The following is a 25,010-nucleotide window of genomic DNA, read 5'->3' as shown; positions in this document are numbered from 1 at the left end:
TATTCTAGGGCAAGAGGCAGACAAGAAACAAGGAATTAAATAGAAACAAAAGATAGTTGTAGATCATGATAAGTGCTATGATGTGCTGAGGGGAAGTGACAATAAGATGGAGCATTCAGGGAAAGCCACTTGGAGGAGGTGACGGTTATCCTGGACCTAAAGAGAGATGAATCAACCATGTGAATATTTGGGGGGAAGGGCATTCCAGGCAGAGGGAACAGCCAGTGCAAAGGGCCTGAGGTGGGGAAAAGCTTGGTGTGAGGCTGAGTGTGGTGAATGAGTGAGAGAGTTATTTGCTTATTCACTTAGTTTTTTTTAAAAAAAAAAGTTCAATCAATACAATATTAGATCAAGAGAGTACTCGATGGTCAGACTTCCCCACTCTCCACGCACACAACTCACACACTAGGGTCCTAATGGGCAGGATCTCCCTCTCAATTTTAAAATTTGCTTCTGCCCAGTTCCCAATGCAAACCAACTCCTGGCCAATGGCAATGGAAGAGGCAAAGACTTAATAATCAGATAGATCTGCTCTAGAACCAGGGCAAGATGCCTCACCTCTGAGCCTCAGTTTCCTCATCTATACAATGGGGGCAACAATATGTAACCTATTTCCAACTGGGATCCCACTGGGTCACCCTCCTTCTCTAGAACTTGCTCTCCAGGAAAAAAAAAAAAAGCACAACTCAAAGCTGTCTGTGGTGTTTAAAGCTGTTTCCAAGGGAGTAATTAGAAACTCCTGTACATCAAAGCCTAGAATAGAGGTGCCTACCCCTTCCCATTTCTGAAAGCTAGTGGATTCAGGATCTCAGGTTTTCTACCTTTAGAGGAGGAAGAAAGGGGGCGGGGAGGAAGATAAAGGTGAGGGGAGATTCAAAGAGGGCAGACTTCTTCCATCTGCATGACCAGTGGAAGAATTTCTGAACGATCCAAGGGCAGCTTGAGGGGTTAGGAGAGGGTGGAGGTATGGGGAGTGGGAGCTCGCTTTGCCCCTTAAGGATTCCCCTACAGCCATAGCAGCTGGAGAAGGGGGGGGGAGTCTCAGGTTCCCTTTAATTCTTTCATTATTCTTCATCCCCTACTCCACTCCCCACCCCACCCTGGTCGGGTTCCCATGGCGAGCACTGAGTCTAGGAAGGGCCTGTCATATCACTTCCCGCCACCCCCCACCCCAACCCAGAGTTCTGTAACCCCCAGGGCAGGCTTTGTCCTGGAAAAGACCTTACATCACACAACCTCTGAATCCCCAGGAGCAGAGGCTGGAGCAGGCACAGACCTGTGGTAAAATAGTTCACTGCGGGCAAGCTGCTTAACCTCTCTGGACCTCAGTTTCCTCAGTCTTTAAAGTGAAGATAAAAATGCTTACTTCACGGAGTTGTGGCAAGAATTAAAGTAGATGGTGTCTGCAAAGTTCCTGGCTCCTTGTAGGCATCTATAAGCGTCAGTTGCTGCTATTTCTGTTGTTACTATTGTTATTACTGAGTGTCACCGATCCTGAGTCACCGCTGATTACAAAATACATTGTTATTCTATGTATCGCTAAGAAAGACAAAAAAGTACTGCCAATTAAATTATGACCCATCTGTGCTTGTGAGACACAGCCTGATTTCAGAGATGTTAAAAAATTAAATGCTTCTGGAGCCCTGGCTGGCGATGTTGTTCCTTAACCTGCGTTCCGGTTCCACATGTGTGTTCCCTTGTGAAACTCATGACACGGGTCACCTATGGTCTATGTGCTTTTCTATATGTGTGGTACAGTCCAATATGACGTTTACATTAAAAGCGGGTCAAACTTGTGCGGCTTGGAATGGATAAAACCTTGTATTGGCCCCCCACTGGGAAAGGCAGTATATATACAGTAGGCACTAAATTAATGCTTAAAGAACAGACGAGTGGCTGGGAGTAGGACACAGTAATAAAAGGGTAGCCTCTTACTTTGAGGTTTCCTGAAAAGGTGCTAGTCCAGATGAGCAGGAGATGCCCACCCAAGGTCACTCATCCAAGGTTCTACAGATGAAGAAACTGCCTAAGGTCACATCCTTTAGTAAATGGTGGAGCTGGGACTGAACCCAGGTAGTTGGGCTCTAGAATCCAAGCCTTTACCCACTACACTACACTGTTTGGGAAGACCAAGGGATGCTCCCCAACACCCATAAACCTCTACATCTTCCCCAGATTCAGGCAGAAAGAGGTCATGCCTTAAACCACTTTCATGGATTGGACAGGCCTCCTGGACTCCTGGGAGTGGGAGGGTCCTGCCTGCCTGGGGAGACTGGGAGCATGTGAGAACCAGCATCGGACTCTGTTCTAGAAGGAATAAGGGAGGGAAGGGGAATCCATGGTGGGACTTCACTGTTAACAGTTCCATTTATGGCAAACAGGGGCTAACAGAACCTCAGCCTGACCAGCCACTTCTCCAACTGGCTCACAGCCGGACTGGCAGGCACAGAATAATTGTTTGGTCAACTGTATAACCATTTGGTTGACTACATAACCCATGGACCGACAGAGAGAGGGGCAATTTGAGGAAATGACAGTGCGGTTTCTTGACACTGTGAGCTACTGAAAATCTAACTGACTTACAGCCCGCCTGGGACAGGCTGGGGCTGGTGACCTGATGGTGCAAAAGATGGGCAGCCCCCTGAGGGAGTTACAGGCTGGCTGACTGATGATCCATGCTGCTCCTGCCTGCCTGGGTGGCGGGATGTTGTGAATGGCTGACTTGCTAGAAATCACACCTGGCCCGAAGGGGTGTCTGGATGTCACACTGTCTGGCGATGTGTAAAGGAGATCTACCCTGAGGGAATTTCAGGCTGACTGATGGACAGATGTCTGGCCACCTGATAGGAAACTGTACCTGGTGACTGACTGTCTATCCTGACCAAATCACAGCATGCTTGGCAGACCGTGTGGTCAGTCAGATGCTGAGAATGGCTACCTGGCTGACTGATATGGGGAGCAGACTGAACGAGTCACAGGCAAGCTGGTCCACTGAAAGATCAGTATAGCCGCCTGACCCCATGGCTGTCCACATATAGAATCACAGCCCCAAGAGGGCCTCAGGGTCAGAGGATGCTGACTGATTGGCCAATGGGGGCCATGCCTTGCCTGAGAAATGACAGATTGCTGACCACTGACAGGTAGCCTGGAGGCTTTAGTTGTTGTGACTACGTGCTCTGAGGGAATAAACTGCCTGATCATGGTGTGAATGTGGAGGAACCTGAGGGAATTACAGAGTGACCAAATGACAGTGGAGAGCGTGACTGCCTGACAACAGGGCTACATTAGATGCTGACAATGACAGCCTGTCCTGACATAATCACAGCCAGCCCGAGGGCCCGGCTGGTTGCTGTGGCTTTCTGGGCGGTGGTGAGATGATTCTCCCCAAGGGATTCGGAGCTGCTCCCAGGGCCAGGGTAGATGGAGAGCCCCGCTGCTGGACCGACTGCCCGTGTGATGAAGGGACAATCTAAGGGAATGACAGGCTGGCTGACGAGCAGCGCAGCTGTTGTCAGCGCCGTGTGTCTGCCTTGAGGGCCTCGCAGCTGGCCCGAGGGCACGAATGGACGCTGCTATTGACAGACTGACAGCGTGAATGGGGGTCGGGGGTCTGATGAGACAATCGTGGTGATTGTTTGATTTGAGTTGGGTGACTCCCTGAGCAAGCTGTATGTGGCGGTAGTCCACCTGGGGAGTCACGGCCTGCTTGGGGTTAAAATGTGGTGACGGGCTGATTGACAGCGGTAATTGGGGGTCTGACAGGACGAAGAATCCCCTCGTGCAGCTGGCTGACAACGTGATTGGCTGACAGCGTGACAGACAGACCGGCGTACGCGCAGGGCCTCCGGCAACCTCAGCCGCCGCCGCCGCCCAGACGCACTCTGGGAAAGCGCCGGCGAGCACCCGCTTCGGGACCGAGGCGGGTAGCGGGGAGGGGTCCGGTCACGGCTCGCCGGTTGGTCCGCGCGGGCGCTGCTCGCGGCGCGGCGCGGCCAATAGGCTGCGCGTTCTCGGCCACGCCCGCGCGAGCTCTCTTCTCGCGAGGCCGGTTAGGCCCGAATGTCGTTAGCCGTGGGGAAAGATGGCGGAAAATTTAAAAGGTGAAGCAGTGGCGGCAGCGACGCGGGCCCGCTGGCCGGGCCGGGTGGGCTGGAGGGGTGGCGTCGCTGGCTCGGGGCCCCGGCGTCCGAGACCACGGGGCCGGGAGCCGGAAGCTCGGCGCCGAAAGGCTGGGGCTCGGGGCGCGCGGGCCTGGCGCGCGGGGCTGGGCGGGGCTGAGGGGAGGGGGCGCGTGCCTCGGAACGCAGCGGGCACGGGGCTAAGTGGGGACGCGGGAGGGGGGTGCGCGCCGCAGATCGCGACCGGACGGCGCGCGCACGCGCTGCGACTTGTCGGGGAGGCCGCGCCCGCGCGCGGGAAAATTGGCCGCCGGTGACCGTTACCCTCTTGGTGGTGTCCACGCGAGACGCCGGAAGGGGAGGGGAGGGAAGGGGACGGACCTCCTTTTCAGAGTTGGGGGACAGGGGACTCTTAAGGGGGAGGGTAGCTTCTCGTAGCGTGATGGGGGAAGGGTTTGCGGCAGGGAGGACTCTCCCAGGAAGAGGGGAAGGGGGCTTCCGTAATGGGAGAGCTGGACTCCCCCATGCGCAGGGAAAGAGGGGTGACTCCATGTGTTGGGGAAGGGGCTCCTCTGGGTGAGGGAAGCTGCGGGGAGAATGGGTTCCACAGGTGTGAAGGGGAGCTTTAAGGGTAGGAGAGTCCACCTGTGGTCAGTGCGGAGACAGCACTGATGTGAGTTGGGACCACGTTAGTGAGGCTTCAAATGCAAGTTAAGGGTTTGAAAGGGAGAGGCATCATAGGGAAAGGAAGGCGTGGGCACAGGCCGAATCTCCACTAGGCCTGACTAAGTGGGGGGGCGGGGGGAGATGCACACGTAATAATTTTGCAAAGCTCTTGTACATTTGTAGGTTGACATCTAGAGTATTTCATCATGAGTTTAAACGTTTGGTTTTTGTAATGGAAGGTAGAAAATATTAGACATTTAATAAAAGATGAAATAGGATGAGGACTGACGGACTGTATTTGGAATGAGGGTTTTGTGAAATGATTTGGTAAAATGGCTTCTAGAGCACAGTAATTAAGAACATGCCTTGCACCGAAAGAAGCCTTTTTAAATAAAAAAATCTGTGTCCTGAAAAATTTTGGTAGTCCCCTCAAAACATTCCAGGTATATTTAAAATAATTGCTGTCACTAACCTATATTGTTCTGTCTGTTCTTGAATTCAGAGCACACCCCTCTGGGCGAGATTTACCCTTCACAGAAATGTGGATGAGACAGAGAAAATCAAAAGGCAGCGTGAAAAAATATACCTTGTGGGTTTAAGGGACCCAGACTAATCATTTGGGGAAGCTTCCTGTAATCTAATACCACTCCACAATCTCTTATTCATAATTCCAAAATCCAAAAAGTCCCGAAAATTTAAATTTGGTATCATTCAGTGGTAAAACTAGGCTACAAGAAGGGACTGTTCAGTGCCACTATCTTGCATCTTTATTTCTCCCATTTAATGTGAAAATTCAGACTTTTGCTGCAGAACTATTAATGTGTTTGATTATGGCTTGATGCCCCTGACCACACTAGGAGTGTGTTAGGGGATGTATGGGATATACCTAGAACTACACTTGTAAAATCCGAAAAAGAAATTTGGATTCCAAAACATCTGGCCTCAGGAGTTTCAGATAAGGGATTATGGACCAGTCTTTCCAGTTATGCCTTTGTTTGGTGCCCTAGAGGTTTTAATCCCATCCCTACCCACCCCCCTTGGGGCAATGCACCCTACTGAGATGGGAGGGTTGTTCTCTTTCTTTTGCAAAGTGGGGAGAAGGACGATTAGGTCCTGAACTCCAAGCAGGTTTGCAGGCAGCTTAAGGAATGGTATAGAGGGAGCTGGAAGCTCTGGGAATAGATTCCTTTAGGACAATCCATGCAGCAGATCCCACTTGGAAGTCTGCTGCTCCAGGGGAAGCGTTGGACAGTGAGCATTGGGGTGGATGGGAGTGGCACATTTTTGTTGTAGAAGGGTCATAGCATTGGGAAGGCCTGTGGATTAAATTTCACTGACTCTGAGGTAGTCCTTTGGAAGTCCCAGGGAGGATTTGAGGGTCCTCTTTAACCCCTGGCCTCACCAGGATGCCCAGGAATAGTTTTCTGGCCCCCTTTGTTCTAGGCTGCAGTGTGTGTTGCAAGTCTTCTTGGAATCAGCTACAGGACCTGTGCCGCCTGGCCAAGCTCTCCTGCCCTGCCCTTGGCATCTCCAAGAGGAACCTCTATGATTTTGAAGTCGAGTACCTGTGTGATTACAAAAAGATCCGCGTGAGTTTGGGGTGACCATGGCTGGGGCAGGGGTGACTCAAGGAAGCTGGCTTCCTGCCCCTTATCCCCCATTACCTGCAATTTTCTCCTCTGATCTTAAAAAAAATAGGATTAGTAGGCCCTCTTATCATCTCCATTTTGCAGGTGGGAAAACTAAGTGGCTTTCTGAGAGGGGCAGGAGCCAGAATGAACCCCCAAATCAATCTCTCCGCCCACCTCCCTAGGAATACACAAACCAATTGCAAAGATTGAGATGCTGAGCCCAGGAGTGGAGATGATAGCTAATGGTTTTGAGCACTTTGTGTGCCAGGCACTTCCTTTCAGAAACTCATTTAACCCCACCAGCAACATTGTAAAATGGGAACTATTACTGTTGCCAGAGGAGGTAATGGCAGGATAGTTAAGAGAACAGCCTGGAGCCAGCATGCTTGGGTTCAGAACCTGGCTACGTAACCTTGGGATACTTACCCCAATGCTCTGTACTTCATTTTCCTCATCTATGAAATGGGGATAGTATCTACCTCATACAGAGCTGTGAGGGTTAGATTAGTTAACAATACACGTAAGTTGCTTGGAACAGGACCTGCTACATAATGAAGGCTAGAAAAATGTCAGCTTTTTTTCCTATTTACAGATGAGGAAACTGAGGCCCAGCGAGGTTAAATAACTGCCTGAGTTTACACTGCTAGGGAGCGGCAGATTCAGGATTTGCACCCAGGGTGTCTAGTTGTAGAATCTGTGTAGTTAAACTCTGTCCTACAGTTGCCTCTCAGCAAGAAAAGATCCTTCTGGCTGCTGTGTGGAGAACAGACTGAGGGCGAGGGTGGAAGCAGGGGGACTGGTGAGGGGCTGCTGCTGCGCTCCGGGTGAGCCGTGACACTGGTGACAGTGACAGAGGTTTGAAGTGTAGGATTCTGGATGTAGCTTGAAGGCGGGGCTGACAGCATTTCCTGAGAGTGGATGTGGGGAGTGTGAGAAGGAGTCAAGGATGACTCAGAGAGCTGGGCTGAACAGCTAGCAGGAGGGAATAGGTTTGGGAGATTAAATTAAAAGTTAGGATTTAGACAGATTGTAAGGGGGAGAGGGGGATTTGAACCCAGTGAGCCTCACTCTAGAGCCCATGCTTTTTAACCACTGCACCGAGTCATTCCAGGAAAGGGTGGGGGGGGGGTGGTTTGGGTATTGTCCACAGGCGTTGGGATGGAAGACCCACAAGGGCTGGCCCAAGGGTCTCATCTGTCACTTATGGTGACCCCATCCCTCCCCACCTCCCCCCACCCCCAGGAACAGGAGTATTACCTGGTAAAATGGCGTGGGTACCCAGACTCAGAGAGCACCTGGGAGCCACGGCAGAATCTCAAGTGTGTGCGCATTCTCAAGCAGTTCCACAAGGACTTGGAAAGGGAGCTGCTCCGGCGGCACCACCGGTCAAAGCCACCCCGGCACCTGGACCCAAGCCTGGCCAACTACCTGGTGCAGAAGGCCAAGCAGAGGCGGGCGCTCCGGCGCTGGGAGCAGGAGCTCAACGCCAAGCGCAGCCACCTGGGACGCATCACCGTAGAGAACGAGGTGGACCTGGACGGCCCCCCGCGGGCCTTCGTGTACATCAACGAGTACCGTGTCGGTGAGGGCATCACCCTCAACCAGGTGGCTGTGGGCTGCGAGTGCCAGGACTGTCTGTGGGCACCTGCCGGAGGCTGCTGCCCCGGGGCGTCACTGCACAAGTTTGCCTACAATGACCAGGGCCAGGTGCGCCTGCGAGCCGGGCTGCCCATCTACGAGTGCAACTCCCGCTGCCGCTGTGGCTACGACTGCCCCAACCGCGTGGTACAGAAGGGCATCCGCTATGACCTCTGCATCTTCCGCACGGATGATGGACGTGGCTGGGGTGTCCGCACGCTGGAGAAGATCCGCAAGAACAGCTTCGTGATGGAGTACGTGGGAGAGGTAGGGAGACGGGCCTGGGCGGGTGTGTGCAGCTCTCCCCACCATGTGTGCCCACCGTGTGCGCCCAGCTCTCCCCACTGCGTGCCTGCGGCTTCCCTGCTTTCCCTGTGGGAAAGGTGTTGAGGAGGTTAACCTGAGTGTAAGAGGGACATCCTGGCAGGGGCGAGTATTCCAAGCTGGTAGTTAAAGGCACGTTGAAATACCTCCAGACTGGGTTGACTTCATAAGGGTACCTAGCGAAGAGGAAAGTGGGAACTGAAATCCAGGCAGCGTTCCTTTTAACAGGCCATGTGGTCTGCACAGGATTGCGTCACCTGAAAAGGCACTTCCTCTTCTCATTTCATGAGGGTCCAGCTTATTACCAAGCAGTGTCTGCCTGGAAGGAGCACCTTTTACTAATCTGCACAAAAGGAACACAGTCTGGAGTAGGATGTAGAAGTGCCTTGGGGAGGTTGGCTACCTCCTCTAGCCATGCAGGACACTGGGGAAAGGCCGGCTACGTTAGGCAGGCTAGCCACTGGACCAGACAACCCCCACAACTTAGCGGCTTTGCACCTTATAAGTCTGATTTCTCCTCCAGTGTGGGCATTTGGGTGGTATCCTTCCACACGATGGCATGGCCACCTAGGTTCTTTCCCTGTTGTGCCTTTGCCGTGTCTTAGAGCCGCCTTTGATCCTCAGCACTGCCTGGCAAGTGGACTGAGGGCTGGCAGAAGGGGAGGTTTCTAATGGGCCGGGCGGGCCTGGATGCGGTACACGTCATGTCTGCCTGCACCTACTGGCTGGAACCGAGTCACCGGCCTTACCTCAGTGCAAAGGCAGCTGCAAAGTGTGATTTACCCATATGCCCAAGTGGAAAACAAAAAGAGGGCTGGGTGAATAACTAGCAAGTGCCATGCTCTAAGGTGGGATGTGGTGGGCATTTGGGGTGGGGCAGTTCTTTGTTCTGTAGGACCATCTCATGCACTGGGGAACATTTAACATCCCTGGACCTTGACCATTTAAATCCGTGAGGGTGCCTTGTCATGATGACAGCCCAAAGCACCTCTGTATTTCTGTGGGTCTCTTAGGGGTGTGATACGGCTGGGAAGTGATGGAACTGGCCTCAGGGAGACACACCTGAGGATGTCCACACTGTAGTGATAACACTGATGAAGAGGAGAGGCTTCTGCTCTGAGGAACTATAGAGTAGACAGCGTCATGGCCCCCGGGGGTGGAGTGGGTAGAGGCCGTCTAGAGGCAGAGCAGTCCACACTCTGACAGTCTGGACAAGGAGAGGTCCACACCCCAGATAACCCCGGTGGCCGGGTAGAGGAAATGTCCACATGTCAAAGGACCTGACAGTCTAGAGGAAGGAGGAGGTGGCCGCAACCCAGAGAGTTCCTGACAGTCTAGAGAAGGGGGCATCCTGACAGCCTGTAGGAAGAGGTGTCCATGTCCCATAGCGACCTGAGGAAGAGAGCGGGCTCTCCAGAGGACCCTGGTGGTCTGACTTAGGAAGTGTCCACGCCCACACTGCCCTGACACTCAGGAACATGAAGTGTCCTCACCCCAGAGGGAGAGTGACAGTCTGAAGGAGCTCGGGTCTACACCCAGGAGACTCTGACAGCCCGGAGGAAGTGTCCACACCCTCAGTGCCCTGACACTCTGGTGGAGATGTCCAGACCTTAGAGGGACGGTGACAGTGTGGAAGAGATGTCATGCCCCAGAGGAATGTTAGCAGTGCAGGGAGGAGTCACCAGTCCTAGAGGAAGTCCAGAGCAGAGGGTGTCCCTAGCTTCACTGCACTGACAGTCTCTGGAAGAGCTGTGAGCAGCACAGGAGAATCCTGACAGGCGAGGAGGAGGAAGAGTTTTCAGCTCCTTGGCACCCCAAGGTCCCCTGGGCCCCATACTTTTCCCGCCATTCTTCCTTAGTGCCCTTATTCCTCCACCCTGTAAACATGGCGGTTTCTGGGGACCCTGTGGTGCTGTCGCACCGAGTGTTATATAATCAAGGGCGTACCCCTGGCCCGGTCACCATGCTGTCCTCCTCCAATCTGCACCCCCGTTCGCTGACAGTCCCTCCACGTGAGCTGCCCTTCCACGTTCTGTCTGAACATCCCCACCCTCACCCAGCAGAGAACACAGCCTGTTTTATCCGTTCTGAAACATGCACTTTCTTCATATTTCAGCAACTCTGAAATGAAGGTGAGTCTCACTTTAATTAGTTTAATTAAATGATGGCATATCATCACTTAATTAGCAGTTTTTCCTTTCTTGGGGAAGGGCACACAAAATAAGGGAGCCTATTAGATTTTGACAGGCTACAGTACTCATAACCATTCCTAACACAAAAACAAACAGAAACCCCTTTCATATCTGTGATCTTGTTGGATTTTTACAACAGCCCCTACCAGGTTGGGATTACTGTCATTGTCTTCCATTCTACAGATGAGAAAACTGAGGCCCAGAGACATATAGTAAAGTGCTCAGAGTCACCAAGCTAGTAAAGTGGGTAAAAAAGGCCCAAGTACCTAAAATTGGTGTGCTCCCAGACCTGGTAGGGTGTTGTTTTTTGGATTTTTTTTTGGTGGGGGGGGGGGGAGGGTTGGCTGAGGAAACAAGGCGCAGGGAGAGAACATTCAGGATCCCGTATCCGGGAGGAGGCAGAGCAGCAACTGGACTCCGAGTCTCCTGCTTCCCATTCCCATCAAAACGCTTTCCCAGCTGCCGGCTTCCAGCCCATCTATCTTCCCCAGTCACTCTGGAGAATTGCTGGGGAGCAGGGACATGGACTGATTTGTTCTCAAGTTTTCAGGGTGGACCAACCCTTACAGAGTGGGACTGAAAAGAAGACAGAGAGAAGGAACCGTTTGTGCCCTGCAGGGTTTGCAGTGTGACTCATTCCTGGGGAGACTGGGGGAGCAGGTAGGGGCAGAGCAGGCAGGAGGATGGAGACTGGGGAGGAGGTGGGCATTCCCTCTGGTTGGGGAGGGGCCCAAAGGGAAACACTGGCCCAGACACCACCCAGTATGCTCATGAGCCCAGGAGGGGCTGTCCTCTGATCCCAGGTTTCCAAAGGCTGTGGTGGGTGGGGATTGGGAGCTTCAGGAAAGCTGCACAGAGAAGTGACATCTGTTGGAGCTGACGTCACAAGGAAGAGTATGTGTTCTCTGGGAGGTGGAGGGAAACTGACCTTGACTACTCTTCTTGACGTACTCTTCCTCAAAACACTTCTCAATCTAGTCAAAGCCCTTCTGTGATCTGCAGTTTGCTTTAGATGGTGTATCTCTTTTCCATTGCCCCTCAAACTCTAAGCACTGTGTGTGTCTGAGTCCATCTCTGTCACCAGATTGTGACTCATGAGGGCCAGACTGGGCCTGGTCCCTGTGACTATCCCACCAGTCTGACCCCTGAGGGCCAGGACCAAGCCTGATTCCTGTGTCTCCCCCACCCAGCTGTGACCCCTGAGTACTGAGACCAGGCACAGTGTAGGCCTCATGAAAACGCACTGAATGAGTGAACAAAAAAAAAAAATTGGGGGTATGAGGGAGCCAGGTTACTCAAGGAACAGAGCTGGAGAATGGGGCAGTGGGCAGTGTGGCCTGAGGGATAGGCCTGGTCTTCTAAGGGGGTTGTTGGTCAGCATTCAGCACGGAGCAGAGACTGGAAGTGATGGTGTATGAGGCAAGGAGGAGCGTAGAGAAAACCGAGGCTGGTCAAGACCGCAAATAGGAAGAGCAAGGTCACTGGCCGGTGTAAGGATGAGCAAGGGAGGAGGTCCAGGGTGGGTCTTGGGCGTATGTCCAGTGTGGCAGGAGGGTGGTGGTGAGCAGTGGGTCTCTGGCAAAGGGAGAGGGAAGGAATAAGGGGTGTGGTCAGAAGACAGTGCCTGAGCTGCCTGTAGGACCCCTGCCGGACAGAGGTCAGGTCTCCGAGCTAGAAAGCAGAATACAGATACCGGGCATCTGCTGTGTACTGCGTGGGCACTGGTGTCTGAGGGGCGGGCAGGAACCTGGGCGTGGAGAACAAGGCCGGCCCTGGTCTAGGGGCACCCAGGCTGAGGAGGAGGCAGTCTCAGCTACCGTGGGACCTCACCCAGAGGCATGGGCCAGGAAGAGCGGACGTGAGGGATGGGGGGTGGGGTGGGGTGTGGCGGGGTTGGCGTGGGGAATCCATTGTCAGCACTTGGGAGGCAAGGACAGGCTGGGTTAGGATAGTGGTCCAGTTATAGGACAGACAGGGACCCAGCCGGGGAGGAGGAGATGCCTGCTGCTGTCTGAAATACCAGTTGTTGGCAGTGCATGGTGTCAGGGCTGAGTGAGGCGTTCTGCTCTGTGCTCTGGTCTCCTTTCTTTCCTCTTTCGTCTCTTGAGGTTTTGGCCTCTGCCTCTTTTCTGTGATCTCAGTCTCCTTGGGGTCTTGGCCTTTTTTCTGGACCTGGATCTTCTGCGTTAAGATTCTGTCTGTTTCTAACTCTCTGCCTCTAGCTCTTTCTTCTGAGTCTCTTTCTCATTCATTCAGTCTCCCTCTTCCTGGGCCTCTCTTCAGCCCACTCTCCGTGAGCTTTTTGCTGTCTGTACTGCCCTGCACTGGCTTGGTTCTCTTGTGCTAGGTCCTGTAGTGCCTCAGGCTCTCTTACCCAGGATCAGTCAGCCTCTCTCACCCCCAGTCTTCCCGCCCCTCTCTGTTGAGCCCTCGGTCTTTTTCCTCGCCCTTGATCTGGGTCCCCTCACTATGTCCTACTATGGGTCTCTCACTGTGGGGGTCTCTGTCTCTCACTCCTGGGCCTTGTGGCTGGCCTCTGTCTACCACTGAGACTCCCTATGCCATCCTGAGAAGGGCTGACAGTCCCTGTGCATTGCTGCCTCCCATGTGTCCACGCTGCCCAGCCCTGCTGAGCCAGCCACAGGGGTGCAGGTGCCTCCTTGCTCCCTTGTTCTCCTCCAGGGGGCCCAGTCTAGGGGGTTGGGAGCTATGCTGGCTTTCCTGAACCTTCTTGGCCAACCTCGCCTCCCCCGTGGCCTTCTCTCCAGATCATTACCTCAGAGGAGGCAGAGCGGCGGGGCCAGATCTACGACCGCCAGGGCGCCACCTACCTCTTCGACCTGGACTATGTGGAGGATGTGTACACCGTGGATGCCGCCTATTACGGCAACATCTCCCACTTTGTCAACCACAGTGTGGGTACCCTACAGGTGGGCGGGGGGGGGGGGGGGGATCGGGAGGAACAGGCTTGGGCCCGTCCTCACCCTCCTGCTGTTCTTTTTTGCCCAGTGTGACCCCAACCTCCAGGTGTACAACGTCTTCATAGACAACCTTGACGAGCGGCTGCCCCGCATCGCTTTCTTTGCCACAAGAACCATCCGGGCAGGCGAGGAGCTCACCTTTGATTACAACATGCAAGGTGGGGGTGGCAGGGGACCGCGGGCAGGGACACACAACGACATGGGGCATGAGGACCCCTCCCCAAGGAGCTTTAAGATGCTCTCCCTCACCCCCAGTCTTCTATCTGGACTCCTGGACCCCTGCCTACCCTTTGGGGGGTCCCTTCATTCCCCACCACTGGCCGCCAACTCTGAGACACTCATACCACTTTCTCCCAAGGCTCCTGGGGGAGGATGTTTGGCTCATGAGTTATGACACCACTCCTGACTCCAGTCTTGTCTGAATTTCCCCAGTCCCCCAACCCTCCCCGCTCCTAACCCCGCTCCGGCCTTCCTCATTCTAAGCCTCTGGACACCCCTGTGGCCTCCAACCAGTCCCCTTCTTGACAAACTATCCACCTCTGAGAACTCGAGGGGGGATCTTTGGCAGGAGAGTTCAGATGCCCCTCTGGATGCCCAGGTGACCCTCCATTCCTGACCCCTGCTTGACACAACCCTCTTGGTTGCCTCTGACAGCTCCCTGCCTCCCCCAAGAACCCCCAATCCCTGGCCATCTTCCTAACACCTGAACACCCCTCTAGTGCTAAGCCCTGGCCCTTGCCTGAAACCACCAACCCCATGGCCCATTCCTGACCCAGATCCCAGACCTCCTCCCAGCCCCTAAGTTCCCTGGGACCTGTGGTAAAAAGGGCAGTGGGACACCTTCATCTAGGCCTTCTATCTAACAAGTACCCTCCCGGCTGTGACTCCACAGTGGACCCCGTGGACATGGAGAGCACCCGCATGGACTCCAACTTTGGCCTGGCTGGGCTCCCCGGCTCCCCCAAGAAGCGGGTCCGGATCGAATGCAAGTGTGGGACTGAATCCTGCCGCAAATACCTCTTCTAGCCCTTTGAAGTCTGAGGCCAGACTGACCATGGGGGCCTAAAGCTGCCCACCCTACCCACCCACTGCTGCCCTCCTGTCGAGGAACGACTGCCAGGGCCTCCTGCCTGCCTCTGCCTGCCTCTGCCTGCCTCCACCTGCCCCATGCTTGGGGCTGCGGGGCCTTAGGGAGAACGGACTCCAGGAGTCCCCTCTCCCTGTCCCAGCCCCATCCGTGGGTTGCACTTACAAACCCCTGCCACCTTTGGAAGTGATTTTCCAACACCAGGACTTTCTGCAGTTGGGACTTATGGCCTAGCAAGGAGGTCCAAGGGCTGAGCCCCAGCCCAGACCCAGAATAGAAAGATGTTTGTTTGTTTTTGCACCTGCTTCTGCCTGGAGCCTGAGGGGTCTGTTGCAGGCCCTCTCCCCACTGCCCCAAGGGTGTGGGGAAGCAGCCCCAGGACAGGATGATACCAGAGCCCAGGGTTCCCAGCCCACTTGTGTCCCCTGCCACAGCAACGTTTTGCTGGTGAAAGAAGAGGGATCTCCAGCGCTGGGAGCTGAGGCTGGTGCCTGCTCGTGCTCGCATGCTGGCTCGTGTCGGCCTAAGAGCCGTAGGGTCTCTTTTTCAGGGCTGTGCATCTGAAAAGTGGATACTACATGCCACTGAAAGGAGAGTGGATGCCTATGGCCTGTTGGCCAGTGAGAGACTTTCCCAGCCCTTAAGGTGGGCTGGGACCGAGCTCTGCCTCTGGGAGTACACAGACGGTGCCCAGGGCTCTCAGGAGCTCGGAGGGTGCTGGGAGCCCTAACCTGGGGTGTGACAACTGCTGGCAGTACTCAGAGCTGGACCCGAGACCTAGCTAGGCTGTAGATAGCACTTAGGACAAAATGTGCATTGATGGGGTGCTGATGAGGTGCCAGGCACTGGACAGAGCACCTGGTCCACGTGGATTGTCTCAGGGAAGCCTTGAAAACTATGGAGGTGGATGCCAGGAAAGGGCCCGTGTGGCAGAGGGCAAAGCACAGGCCAAGAGTGGGGGTGGGGATGGCTCATCCACGAGGGTGTGGCGAGGTGAGGGAAGCCTCTGCCGCCTCCCAGCCCCAGCCCTTCGCGCTCACCTGGGGTCCACTGGTCTCAAAAGTTACCTGCCCACAAATGTACAAAAGGCGAAGGCTCTGATGGCTGCCTCGCCTCTTGCTTCCCCTGTGAGGTCTTCTCTAGGAAGCCTTCCCTGACTACCTGTGTGCAGAGTGTCCCTACGTGAGACTGTGTGCCCTGGCACCAGATGCCAGATCTGTGTGTCCGTTTGTGTGTCTGTCTGTGTGTCCGTGCTCCCTACCCCAGACTGACCTTCAGGCATGGACCGAATCTGATTCTCCTCTTGTATATCCCTCAGCCCTACCTAGCCTGGGATGGGCATCAATAAAACAAATCATTGACTGAACAAGCCAAGGTGTGGGGATTGAAGACCTTGTGTAGGTGGGGACTGGGGAGATGAGAGGCTGGGAGTGGGGGCACCCAGGAATGTGTTCCTCCAACCTCAGCCATTTGACTAACACTCCCCACAGTGCACCACTTGTACCATCGTCTACATAACATCCTGACCTAAAATAAGCTTGCTTTATACTTAAATTTTATAATGCACTGAAAAAGCAAACTAAACCCTTTGCTGTTTAAATGGACGAACCATTATCACTGGCCATAAAAATAACCAGAGAAATAAATACAGTGGAGATACAGAAATATGACACAATTCTAGCTGGATCCTCCCTGCTCTTCAAAGTTTTGAGCCCAAAGCCTGCCTACTACATTCAAAGAGAAAAGTCTGTGCTGGGGGAAGCTTTTTCTGCAGATACTTATTGAGCACCTATATGTGCCAGGGTATAAAGCAGATAACAAAGAGATGGTGTTTCAAGTATATGTACTTGTTTTCATCATTCCTCAACCTGAAGGTGAGCCAGTGCCCTTTGGTTTTGCTCAGAGATGGCACATGCTGTGACACAGAGACCTCACCCACAGGTGACAGAATCCTACACAGCTCAGAGACCTCAGGGCATTTAGGACACGGGCCTCCAAAACAGCTCACAGACCTTATACCCTGGATATTGACCCCAAACCTCAGGGACCTCATATGCTGGGACACACATCTCCTTACAGCTCAGTAATCATACCTGGACACAAACACCACATAATTCAGGCTGCACTGAAGCCAGGGGCCACAGACTTCCGAAGAACTTGAGACCTCAAATAACTGCCTCACGCACTGTATCAGATTTGTGGGGTAGAGGTACACAGACATCTCGAAGATCTCACAGCCTGGAATACTGCTCCCTAAGCTATTCGGAGCCTTCATACCCTGATCATCAATTTCCAAACGGCCCAGAGACCTCACAGCCTCAGATACACCTCCCCCTAAACAGCTATGTCACTCCGGACATGGACCACCCAAACACCTGAGAGACTTCATACTCTGAACACAGACCCCTAAATTAGTCTAAAACCTCATACCTTAGACATGGACCCCTCAAGTTGCTAAGACACCCTGGAACACAGAGCACTAAACATCCCAGAGGCCTTGCTCCCTAGAACACAGTGCCGCAGATGACTCAGACTGAAGTCTTGGACACAGACCCCAAAGAGCTTAGAAATATCACAGCCCAGAAACAGACCCCGTTCAGAGAATTCCGACACTGGGGAACAGATCTGTACACGGCTCAGAGACCGCACACCTTCTGACACAGACCCCTAAACAGTTCAGGGTCAGGGCATCCTAGGAAAGACTACCAAGCATTTCAGAGACCTCATGCTTTGAAACCCACATACCCAAAGAGCTCAGACACCTGAAAATCTGACTACAGGCCCCCACAAAGCTCAGAGACTTCACAGTCGGGGATAAAGACCCACCAACTTCTCAGAGAACTTACAAACTGGGATAAAGATGGAGAAACGGTTCAGAGACTTCACACCCTCTTCTCAGACCACCAGACAGCACAGAGACCTCACACCTCGAACTTGATGCTAGAGAGCACCAAAATCACATCTGCTGGGACATGGGCCCTAAACCAGCTCAGCGACCTCGCACTCTTGACAGATTCCTGTTCAGAGATGTCACATACTGGACACAGATTTCCCCCAAATAGCTCAGAGCCTTCATACACTGAGACAGATCCCCAAACAGCTCAAAGACCTCACACATTCTAGTTCACAGAAGAGCTCAGAGACCTGAAAATCTGGGCACAGATCCTCTACACAGCTTCTAGACTTCACGTCCTGTGATAGAAACCCGAAATAACCCTGACGTCACACATCCTGCGCACTCAGACCCCAAACAGCTTAGAAACCTCACATTCTAGGCTAACATCCTCAACAAAAAACACAGACCTCCAAATGATTGAGAAATAGCACACCCTGGACTCAGACCTCAAAACTACTCAGAGAACTTGCACTTTGTACTCATATCCAGAAAGATTTCAGACACCTGACCCTCATGCACACAGATCACCAAACAGCCCAGCAACCTCACATTCTGGGCAAAGTCTGCCACGAATGGCAGAGAGACTTCATCACTGGGACACAGACCCAAGACCCACAACAGCTTTGGGACCTCACATCATGGAGGCAGGCTCTCAAACAGCTCAGACAACTGGTCACCTGGGAGACAGACACAAAAACGGTTCAGACATAGCACACCCTGGCTACGTGTGCACACACACAAGCGCCTCACATTGTGGGACAGAATCCCTCAAAGAGTTCATTAACCTCATAACCTGGAAAGTAGACTCGCAAACAGGCCAGAGACCTCACACGTCAGACATACAACACCAAAATGCTCAGAGTTAACAAACCTTACACCCTAGGAGACAGACCCCTACACAGATCAGAAACATAACAACCTGGACACAGACCCCCAAACACCCAAGAAACATTATAAACTGTTGACAGAACCCCAAACCACTCAGAGACCTCAAATCCTGGAAACAGACCCCCTAGTAAGTCAGCGGCCTCACATGCTGGGATGGAGACTCCCCCAACAGGAGCTACCTCACCCTTGGAAACACACTCCAACAGTTAGGGACTCAATATCAAGGGATATAGAGATCAGATATCTCACACTCTGGGACACAGAGGCCTGAAACAGTAGAAAGACCTCAAACTCCGCAGGCAGATCCTGAAACTGCCGCGAAAAATCACACCCAAAGACAAAACCCCCAACATCAGAGAGAGCTCATTCTGGGACATGGACTCAAAACGGTTCAGAGGGGTGACACCCAAACAGTTCAGGCCACCTCACCCCTGAAAAGAGAGACTTGTAAGTAGTTCAAAGACATCTGCACAGAGACCACCACAGAGTTGAGAGATTTCACACACTGAATAAAGACCTCCAAGTAGCTTAGAAAACTCACTAACTGGCACCCACCCCCCGATCCCCCCATTAAAAGCTCAGAGAACTTGACCCTGGAACAGATTTCTAATGAATCAGATAGCTCACAGCCTGGGACTGAGGCCTCCTGAAAAGAAGAGACTTCACATCTGACAAAGAACTCACAAACCAAAAGAGCTCAGGGACCACAGACTCTAGGATAGTCACCCAAACAGCTCAGTGAACTCACCCCTGGAATGTAGACCAGAAAAAGCTCAGAACTCCCAAATCCAGGATTCAGAAGTCCTTCTGAGACTTAAGATATAGACTCTAAAATATAATTCAAAGAAAATATGCTGGATGCAGAACATCAAATAACTCAAGAGACCTCAAATCGTGGGACATACACACCCAAACAGATCAGGAAGCTCACGCCCTGGGACACACACACACAAACAGCTCAGAGAATTCAAATTCTAGGAAATCATGCCCCGAAAGAACAGACCTCACATCCTGTGACATACAAAAAGATCAAAAACCACACAAGCTGAGATATACATTCACAAACATTTCAGAGAAACAGCATCCAGGGACATATACCTACAAACAGATCAGAGCACTCATATCCTGGGAAATAAATCAAAGAATGGACCCGGGACTGACACCTACAAAGAGACTAGAGACTCAAATCCTGGGACACAAACCTAAAACATCTCTGAGACTTCACATGCTGGGACAAAGAAAAACAGGTCAAAACCTTGTGCCTGGGACACAGAGCCCCAAAGCGATGAGACACCACACACTGTTGATGGACATACAAGAACAGACCCTCACCACTAGGGATCAGGTATCTCACAACTTGAAGTACACCCACAAACAAATGTGACACCCGGGAACACGGATCCTCACACAGATCAGAGACTTCACACCCTTAGACATACACCCACAGACAGGTAATAGACCTTGCAAGCTGGAAATACACACAGAACTAGATGAAAAGACCTCTCATCCTGGGACATAAACCCCAAAAGAGAATTCGTGTCTTGGGACATATGCCCACAATCACAACAGAGATGTCAGACCCTAAGACACAAAACATCAGACAGAGAGCACACACCATGGAATGCATACCCACAAAGGTATCAGATATTGCCCACCCTAGGACATACATCAAAAAAGATCAGAGGGACTTCCTAGGTTGCGCAATGGTTAAGAATCCCCCTGCCAATGCAGGGGACACAGGTTCGATCCCTGGTCCAGGAAGATCCCACATGCCATGGAGCAACTAAGCCTGTGCACCACAACTATTGAGCCTGCACTCTAGAGCCCATGAGCCACAACTATTGAGCCCATGTGCCACAACTACTGAAGCCTGTGCACCTAGAGCCTGTGTTCCACAACAAGAGAGGCCACCACAATGAGGAGCCCGTGCACCACAACAAAGAGTAGCCCCCACTCACTGCAACTAGATAAAGCCCGTGTGCAGCAACGAAGACTCAACACAGCCAATAAAATAAATAAATAAAAAATAAATAAATTTATAAAAAAAAAAAAAAGACCAGAGAGGGACTCCCCTGGTGGCGCAGTGGTTACGAATCCACCTGCCAATGCAGGGGACACAGGTTTGATCCCTGGTGCAGGAAGATCCCACATGCCATGGAGCAACTAAGCCCGTGTGCCACAACTACTGAGCCTGTGCTCTAGAGCCTGTGAGCCACAACTATTTAGCCCCTGTGCCACAACTACTGAAGCCTACGCACCTAGAGCCTGTGTTCCGCAACAAGAGAAGCCACCACAATGAGAAGCCTGTGCACTGCAACGAAGAGTAGCCCCTGCTCGCCACAACTAGAGAAGCCCGCACACAGCAACGAAGACCCAACAAGCCAAGATTATATATATATGAAATATACTTTAAAATCCTGGGAAACAGAAAAATATACACACGAAGTGGAGAGAGACACACATTCTGGAATACTCACCCACAAAGAGATTAGAGACCTCAAACTCTGGGACATACACCCACAAACAGATCAGAGACCACACAGCCTGGGACACACACCAACAAACAGTTTGGGATTTCACATCCTGGAACAAACAGCAAGAAACGAATCAGAGACCTCCAATGTTGACAATACACATGAAGATATCAGGGCTATCGCATACTGGGACACACAGTGACAAAATGTTCACAGACCTCACATGCTGGGAAATACACACAGAAACAGATCAGAGGGAATTCCGTGGCAGCCCAATGGTTAGGACTTGGCACTTTCACTGCCGGGGCCCGGGTTTCGATCCCCGGTTGGGGAACTAAGATCCTGCAAGCTGAGCAGAGTGGCCAGAAAAATAAAAAAAAAAGAAAGACATCAGAAACCTCACATCCTGGGACACACACCCTCAAATAGATCGCAGACATGAAATCCTGCAAAATACCCACCAACCGTTTACAAACTTTGCGCCCTGGAACATACAACAAATCAAAGACCTCATATCGGATGACTACACCCAAAGAAAATACAGATAACAGATTCTGCGACAGACACCCAGAAGCATATCAGTGACCTAAAGTTCTGGGAAGACAACAGCAAACAGATCAGAGACCTCCCATGAGCAAAATAAAACACACAAAGTGGAGAGAGATACGCATTCTGGAATACTTATCCACAAACAGCTCCCCCAAAAATCACATATTGGGAAATACACACACAAATACCTCAGAGACTTCACAACCTTGGACATTCACCAACAAATCAGACACATCAAAATCTACAAATTGCACATGGAAAGCAGTCCTCACGTAAAGGGGAATACACCCATAAATAGATCCGAGGGCTCAAGTCCTGGGATGTACATTGACAAAAAGATTAGAGACCTCACAGCCTGGAACATATGAAACAAACAAACAAACAAAGACTTCAAAGCCTGCAACATCCATCCACAATCAAGTTAGATACTCCATGAGCTGAAAAATACACCCAGAAAACACACCAGATGGTAGACGTGACATCTTGTGGCACAGTCCACAAAAAGGTCAGAGGACCCAAGCATTGTAGCTTCAAATCTCTCTCTCCCTGACCTCAGCTTCTGTTACCCCATCACCTTTTGTGACTTTACTTATATCATCACACAGCCCTCCCTGTCTCGACATACACAGTCACTTGGTCTTCTCTGATTCTGTAGGTTCTGCCTCCCTCATATAAAGATTTTACTGTGACTATACTGGACCCTCCTAGGTAATCCAGGATAACTGCCCCAACCTCAGGATGCTTACTAATACACGTCTGCCAAGTCCCCCTCTCCAGGTAAGACAACATATTAACAAGTTCTAGGAATGGAGTGAGGACATATTTGATGATCCATTATTTGAGCAAACAATATACACACACAAACAAAAAGAAACCTCACATCCTGGGACACACACCCATGAAGTGCTTAAAGAATTTGCATCTGGAGGCACACACCTCCAAAGAGATCAGAGGCCTTCCACTCTGGGAGATGCATGCAAAAGATGAGAGAGCCGCACATTCTGGAACATTCACCAAATAATGCTTAGAGCCCTCACACTCTGAGAATTAAACTCACAAAGACATAAGAGAACTCAGTCTCTGGGACACCTCCCCCACCCACAGAGACGAGGGACCCGACATACTGGGATATACACCCACAAAGAGATCGAGGACCCACATTCCAGGACCTCCAAACAGATCAGACCTCTGACTCTGGGACACACACAAAGAGCAGAAGAAAAGCCCACATTCTCTGACATACACACACAAACAGATCAGGGACCTCACAAACTGGGACACATAACCCCAAATAGAACAGACCTCACATACCCTTTCACAAACACACCCAAGGAGATGACACACTCACATGTGACATACATGCAACAGATCAAAGACCCAATCTGAGACAGACAACCCAAACCACACCAGAGACTTCCAATCCTGCAACATGAACTGACAAACAGGTTACAGACCTCACGTGCTGGTAAATGCACCCAGATAAATACAGACACCAGAAATCTTGAGACACACAGACTCAAGGAGATCAGAGAACTCAGATTCTGGGATACACACCCACAAACAGAGATCCTCCCAGAAATAAGGGCACGGAAATAAACCCAGAAGCACATCAGAGAGCTGTCAACGTGGGACATGTACCCACAAACAGATCAGAGGCCTCACATCCCAAAATAAACACCCAGAACAAGCTCAAAGACTCACATTCTGTATATATCTATCTCTAACCCTACCTATCTACCTATCTATCTATCTATCTATCTATCTATCTATCAATATCAATATTGATATATATAGACTTTAGTAGATAAATATATCGTGCCACTCCCTTCTGGCTTGTAGAGTTTCTGCTGAGAAATCAGCTGTTAACCTGATGGGAGTTCCCTTGTATGTTGTCATTTTTCCCTTGTTGCTTTTTTTTTTTTCCATGAAACACAACAGAATATTTTTTTCTTCCAGTATTAAAAAAAATGACATACACAAATATCTTTAAGAAACTTCTATATAATCAAGGCAGAGATCTGGAGTAAAAAACACCTCTAAGTAATCATGTCCTTGAGTTCTTATAGTTACAGTCGGAAATTGCTTCTAATCACGATGAAACATTGTGTACAGGTTTTTAAAATGTCCCTAGATGCACATTATTAAAAAAAAAATTAGTCCGGCCAAACATTTTTTGCCAGAACCAATAATCCTGAGAGCCTGAACTAAAAAACTGGTAAAAAAGGAAAAAATATTCAGATTCTACAAATGTCTCAGAATTTGCCTTTAAATGGAAGAAAAATTTAAAAAAAACACACAGAACTTTCTGAAAGGTCTTTAATAAGCTACCTTGGGAGCTCAATTCAAAAAGAGGTTGATATAACTAGAACAGATGTTTCAGTGCAGCTCCAAAAATCTTTATAAATACAGCCATTTGGAGGGATGGTCCTGGATCAGAAGAAGTTTTATTCCTTGTGTATATTAGGTGTGCATGCCTCATCTCAGTTGTCATAATTGTCCCTGTAATTTCCTCCTGAGTAGCGCTCATAACCACCCTGGCTTCTGCCGCCATAATCTCTGGACCTTCCATATCCATATCCATATCCTCCAGGTCGACTGTCATACCGGCCACTTCCATAGCCCTGGTCCCCACCACCTCTAGAGTAGCTGCGACCACGCCCATAGGACCCGAAGGCACCCCCTCTTGTTCCCCGGGCCGACTTGCCTGCGTGGTCTACACGGATCTGACGACCATCCAGAGACTCTCCATTCATGGCTCTCATGGCATCTGAGGCATGCTCTGGATTGGTGAAGGTGATGAAGCCAAAACCCCGGGATCGCTGAGTCTCCCGGTCCTTGACAACGACCACCTCAGAAATAGGTCCGAAGCTGTTGAAGTGGTCTTCCAGAGCCTGTTCCTCAGTGTTGAAGTTGAGCCCGCCAACGAAAAGCTTCCCTTCTTCAGAGGACATGGCAGTAAATTCAAGTCCTGGAAATTAAGAAGTAAAAAGACCGAAGAGACAGCTACCGCCAAGAAGCCGAGCGACTGGGAATCCCTTGTTGCTTTTAATGACTTTTCTCTGTCTTTAATTTTTGTCAATTTGACTACTATATGTCTTGGCGTGTTTCTCCTTGGGTTTATCCTGCCTGGGACTCTCTGCACTTCCTGGGCTTGGGTAGCTATTTCCTTTCCCATGTTAGAGAAGTTTTCAACTATAATCTCTTCCCGTATTTTCTCATGTCCTTTCTCTCTCTCGTCTCCTTCTGGGACCCCTATAATGTGAATGTTGGTGTGTTTAACATTGTCCCAGAGGTCTCTTAGGCTGTCTTCAGTTCTTTTCATTCTTTTTTTCTTGATTCTTTTCCACATCAGTGATTATCACCATTCTGTCTTTCAGGTCACTTATTCGCCCTTCTGCCTCAGTTAATCTGCTATTGGTTCCTTCTAGTGTATTTTTCATTTCAGTTATTGTGTTGCATATCTCTGTTTGTTTGTTAATTCTTCTAGGTCTTTTCGATCTTTGCATCCAATCTTTTTTCAAAGTCCTGGATCATCTTCACCATCATTATTCTGAATTCTTTTTCTG

At 51.0% G+C, this 25,010-nt stretch overlaps 2 protein-coding genes across 5 annotated transcripts; one reads left to right on the top strand and one right to left on the bottom strand.

Moving 5' to 3' along the window:
- The first annotated feature begins 4,044 nt into the window (after positions 1 to 4,044).
- Positions 4,045 to 16,002, top strand: SUV39H1 (SUV39H1 histone lysine methyltransferase). Of its 4 annotated transcripts, none has more exons than XR_009050494.1 (6): positions 4,045 to 4,100; positions 6,228 to 6,373; positions 7,658 to 8,307; positions 13,338 to 13,484; positions 13,579 to 13,708; positions 14,443 to 14,578. XR_009050494.1 is itself a non-coding variant. In XM_057719297.1 (6 exons), exons 1-6 carry the CDS (start codon positions 4,082 to 4,084, stop codon positions 14,574 to 14,576), a joined length of 1,239 nt encoding a protein of 412 aa, XP_057575280.1. In that variant the 5' UTR covers positions 4,045 to 4,081; the 3' UTR covers positions 14,577 to 16,002. The 4 variants fall into 4 exon arrangements, 3 of the variants coding, with proteins under 3 accessions (XP_057575280.1, XP_057575279.1, XP_057575278.1); XM_057719297.1 differs by having other exon boundaries at positions 7,658 to 8,320; positions 14,443 to 16,002; XM_057719296.1 differs by lacking the exon at positions 4,045 to 4,100 and adding an exon at positions 4,494 to 4,791 and having other exon boundaries at positions 5,287 to 6,373; positions 7,658 to 8,320; positions 14,443 to 16,002.
- Positions 16,003 to 23,746: 7,744 nt separating this feature from the next.
- Positions 23,747 to 24,451, bottom strand: LOC130842712 (RNA-binding protein 3-like). The gene has a single exon (XM_057719414.1). It carries the CDS (start codon positions 24,393 to 24,395, stop codon positions 23,925 to 23,927), a length of 471 nt encoding a protein of 156 aa, XP_057575397.1. The 5' UTR covers positions 24,396 to 24,451; the 3' UTR covers positions 23,747 to 23,924.
- Between the last annotated feature and the right edge of the window lie 559 nt (positions 24,452 to 25,010).

Source organism: Hippopotamus amphibius, chromosome X (genome assembly GCF_030028045.1).
Source record: "Hippopotamus amphibius kiboko isolate mHipAmp2 chromosome X, mHipAmp2.hap2, whole genome shotgun sequence".
Classification (NCBI taxonomy): domain Eukaryota; kingdom Metazoa; phylum Chordata; class Mammalia; order Artiodactyla; family Hippopotamidae; genus Hippopotamus; species Hippopotamus amphibius.
The sequence above is the reverse complement of the archived record's forward strand: the minus strand, read 5'-3'. Positions and strand labels throughout refer to the sequence as shown.

Excerpts from the sequence above, each read along its gene's own strand:
- SUV39H1 (XM_057719296.1), top strand. The coding sequence starts at position 6,191 with ATGCCCAGGAATAGTTTTCTGGCCCCCTTTGTTCTAGGCTGCAGTGTG. Across the intron at positions 6,374-7,657 it reads GTGATTACAAAAAGATCCGC|GAACAGGAGTATTACCTGGT; the intron begins GTGAGTTTGGGG and ends CCCCACCCCCAG. Across the intron at positions 13,709-14,442 it reads CTTTGATTACAACATGCAAG|TGGACCCCGTGGACATGGAG; the intron begins GTGGGGGTGGCA and ends GTGACTCCACAG.
- LOC130842712 (XM_057719414.1), bottom strand. The coding sequence starts at position 24,395 with ATGTCCTCTGAAGAAGGGAAGCTTTTCGTTGGCGGGCTCAACTTCAAC.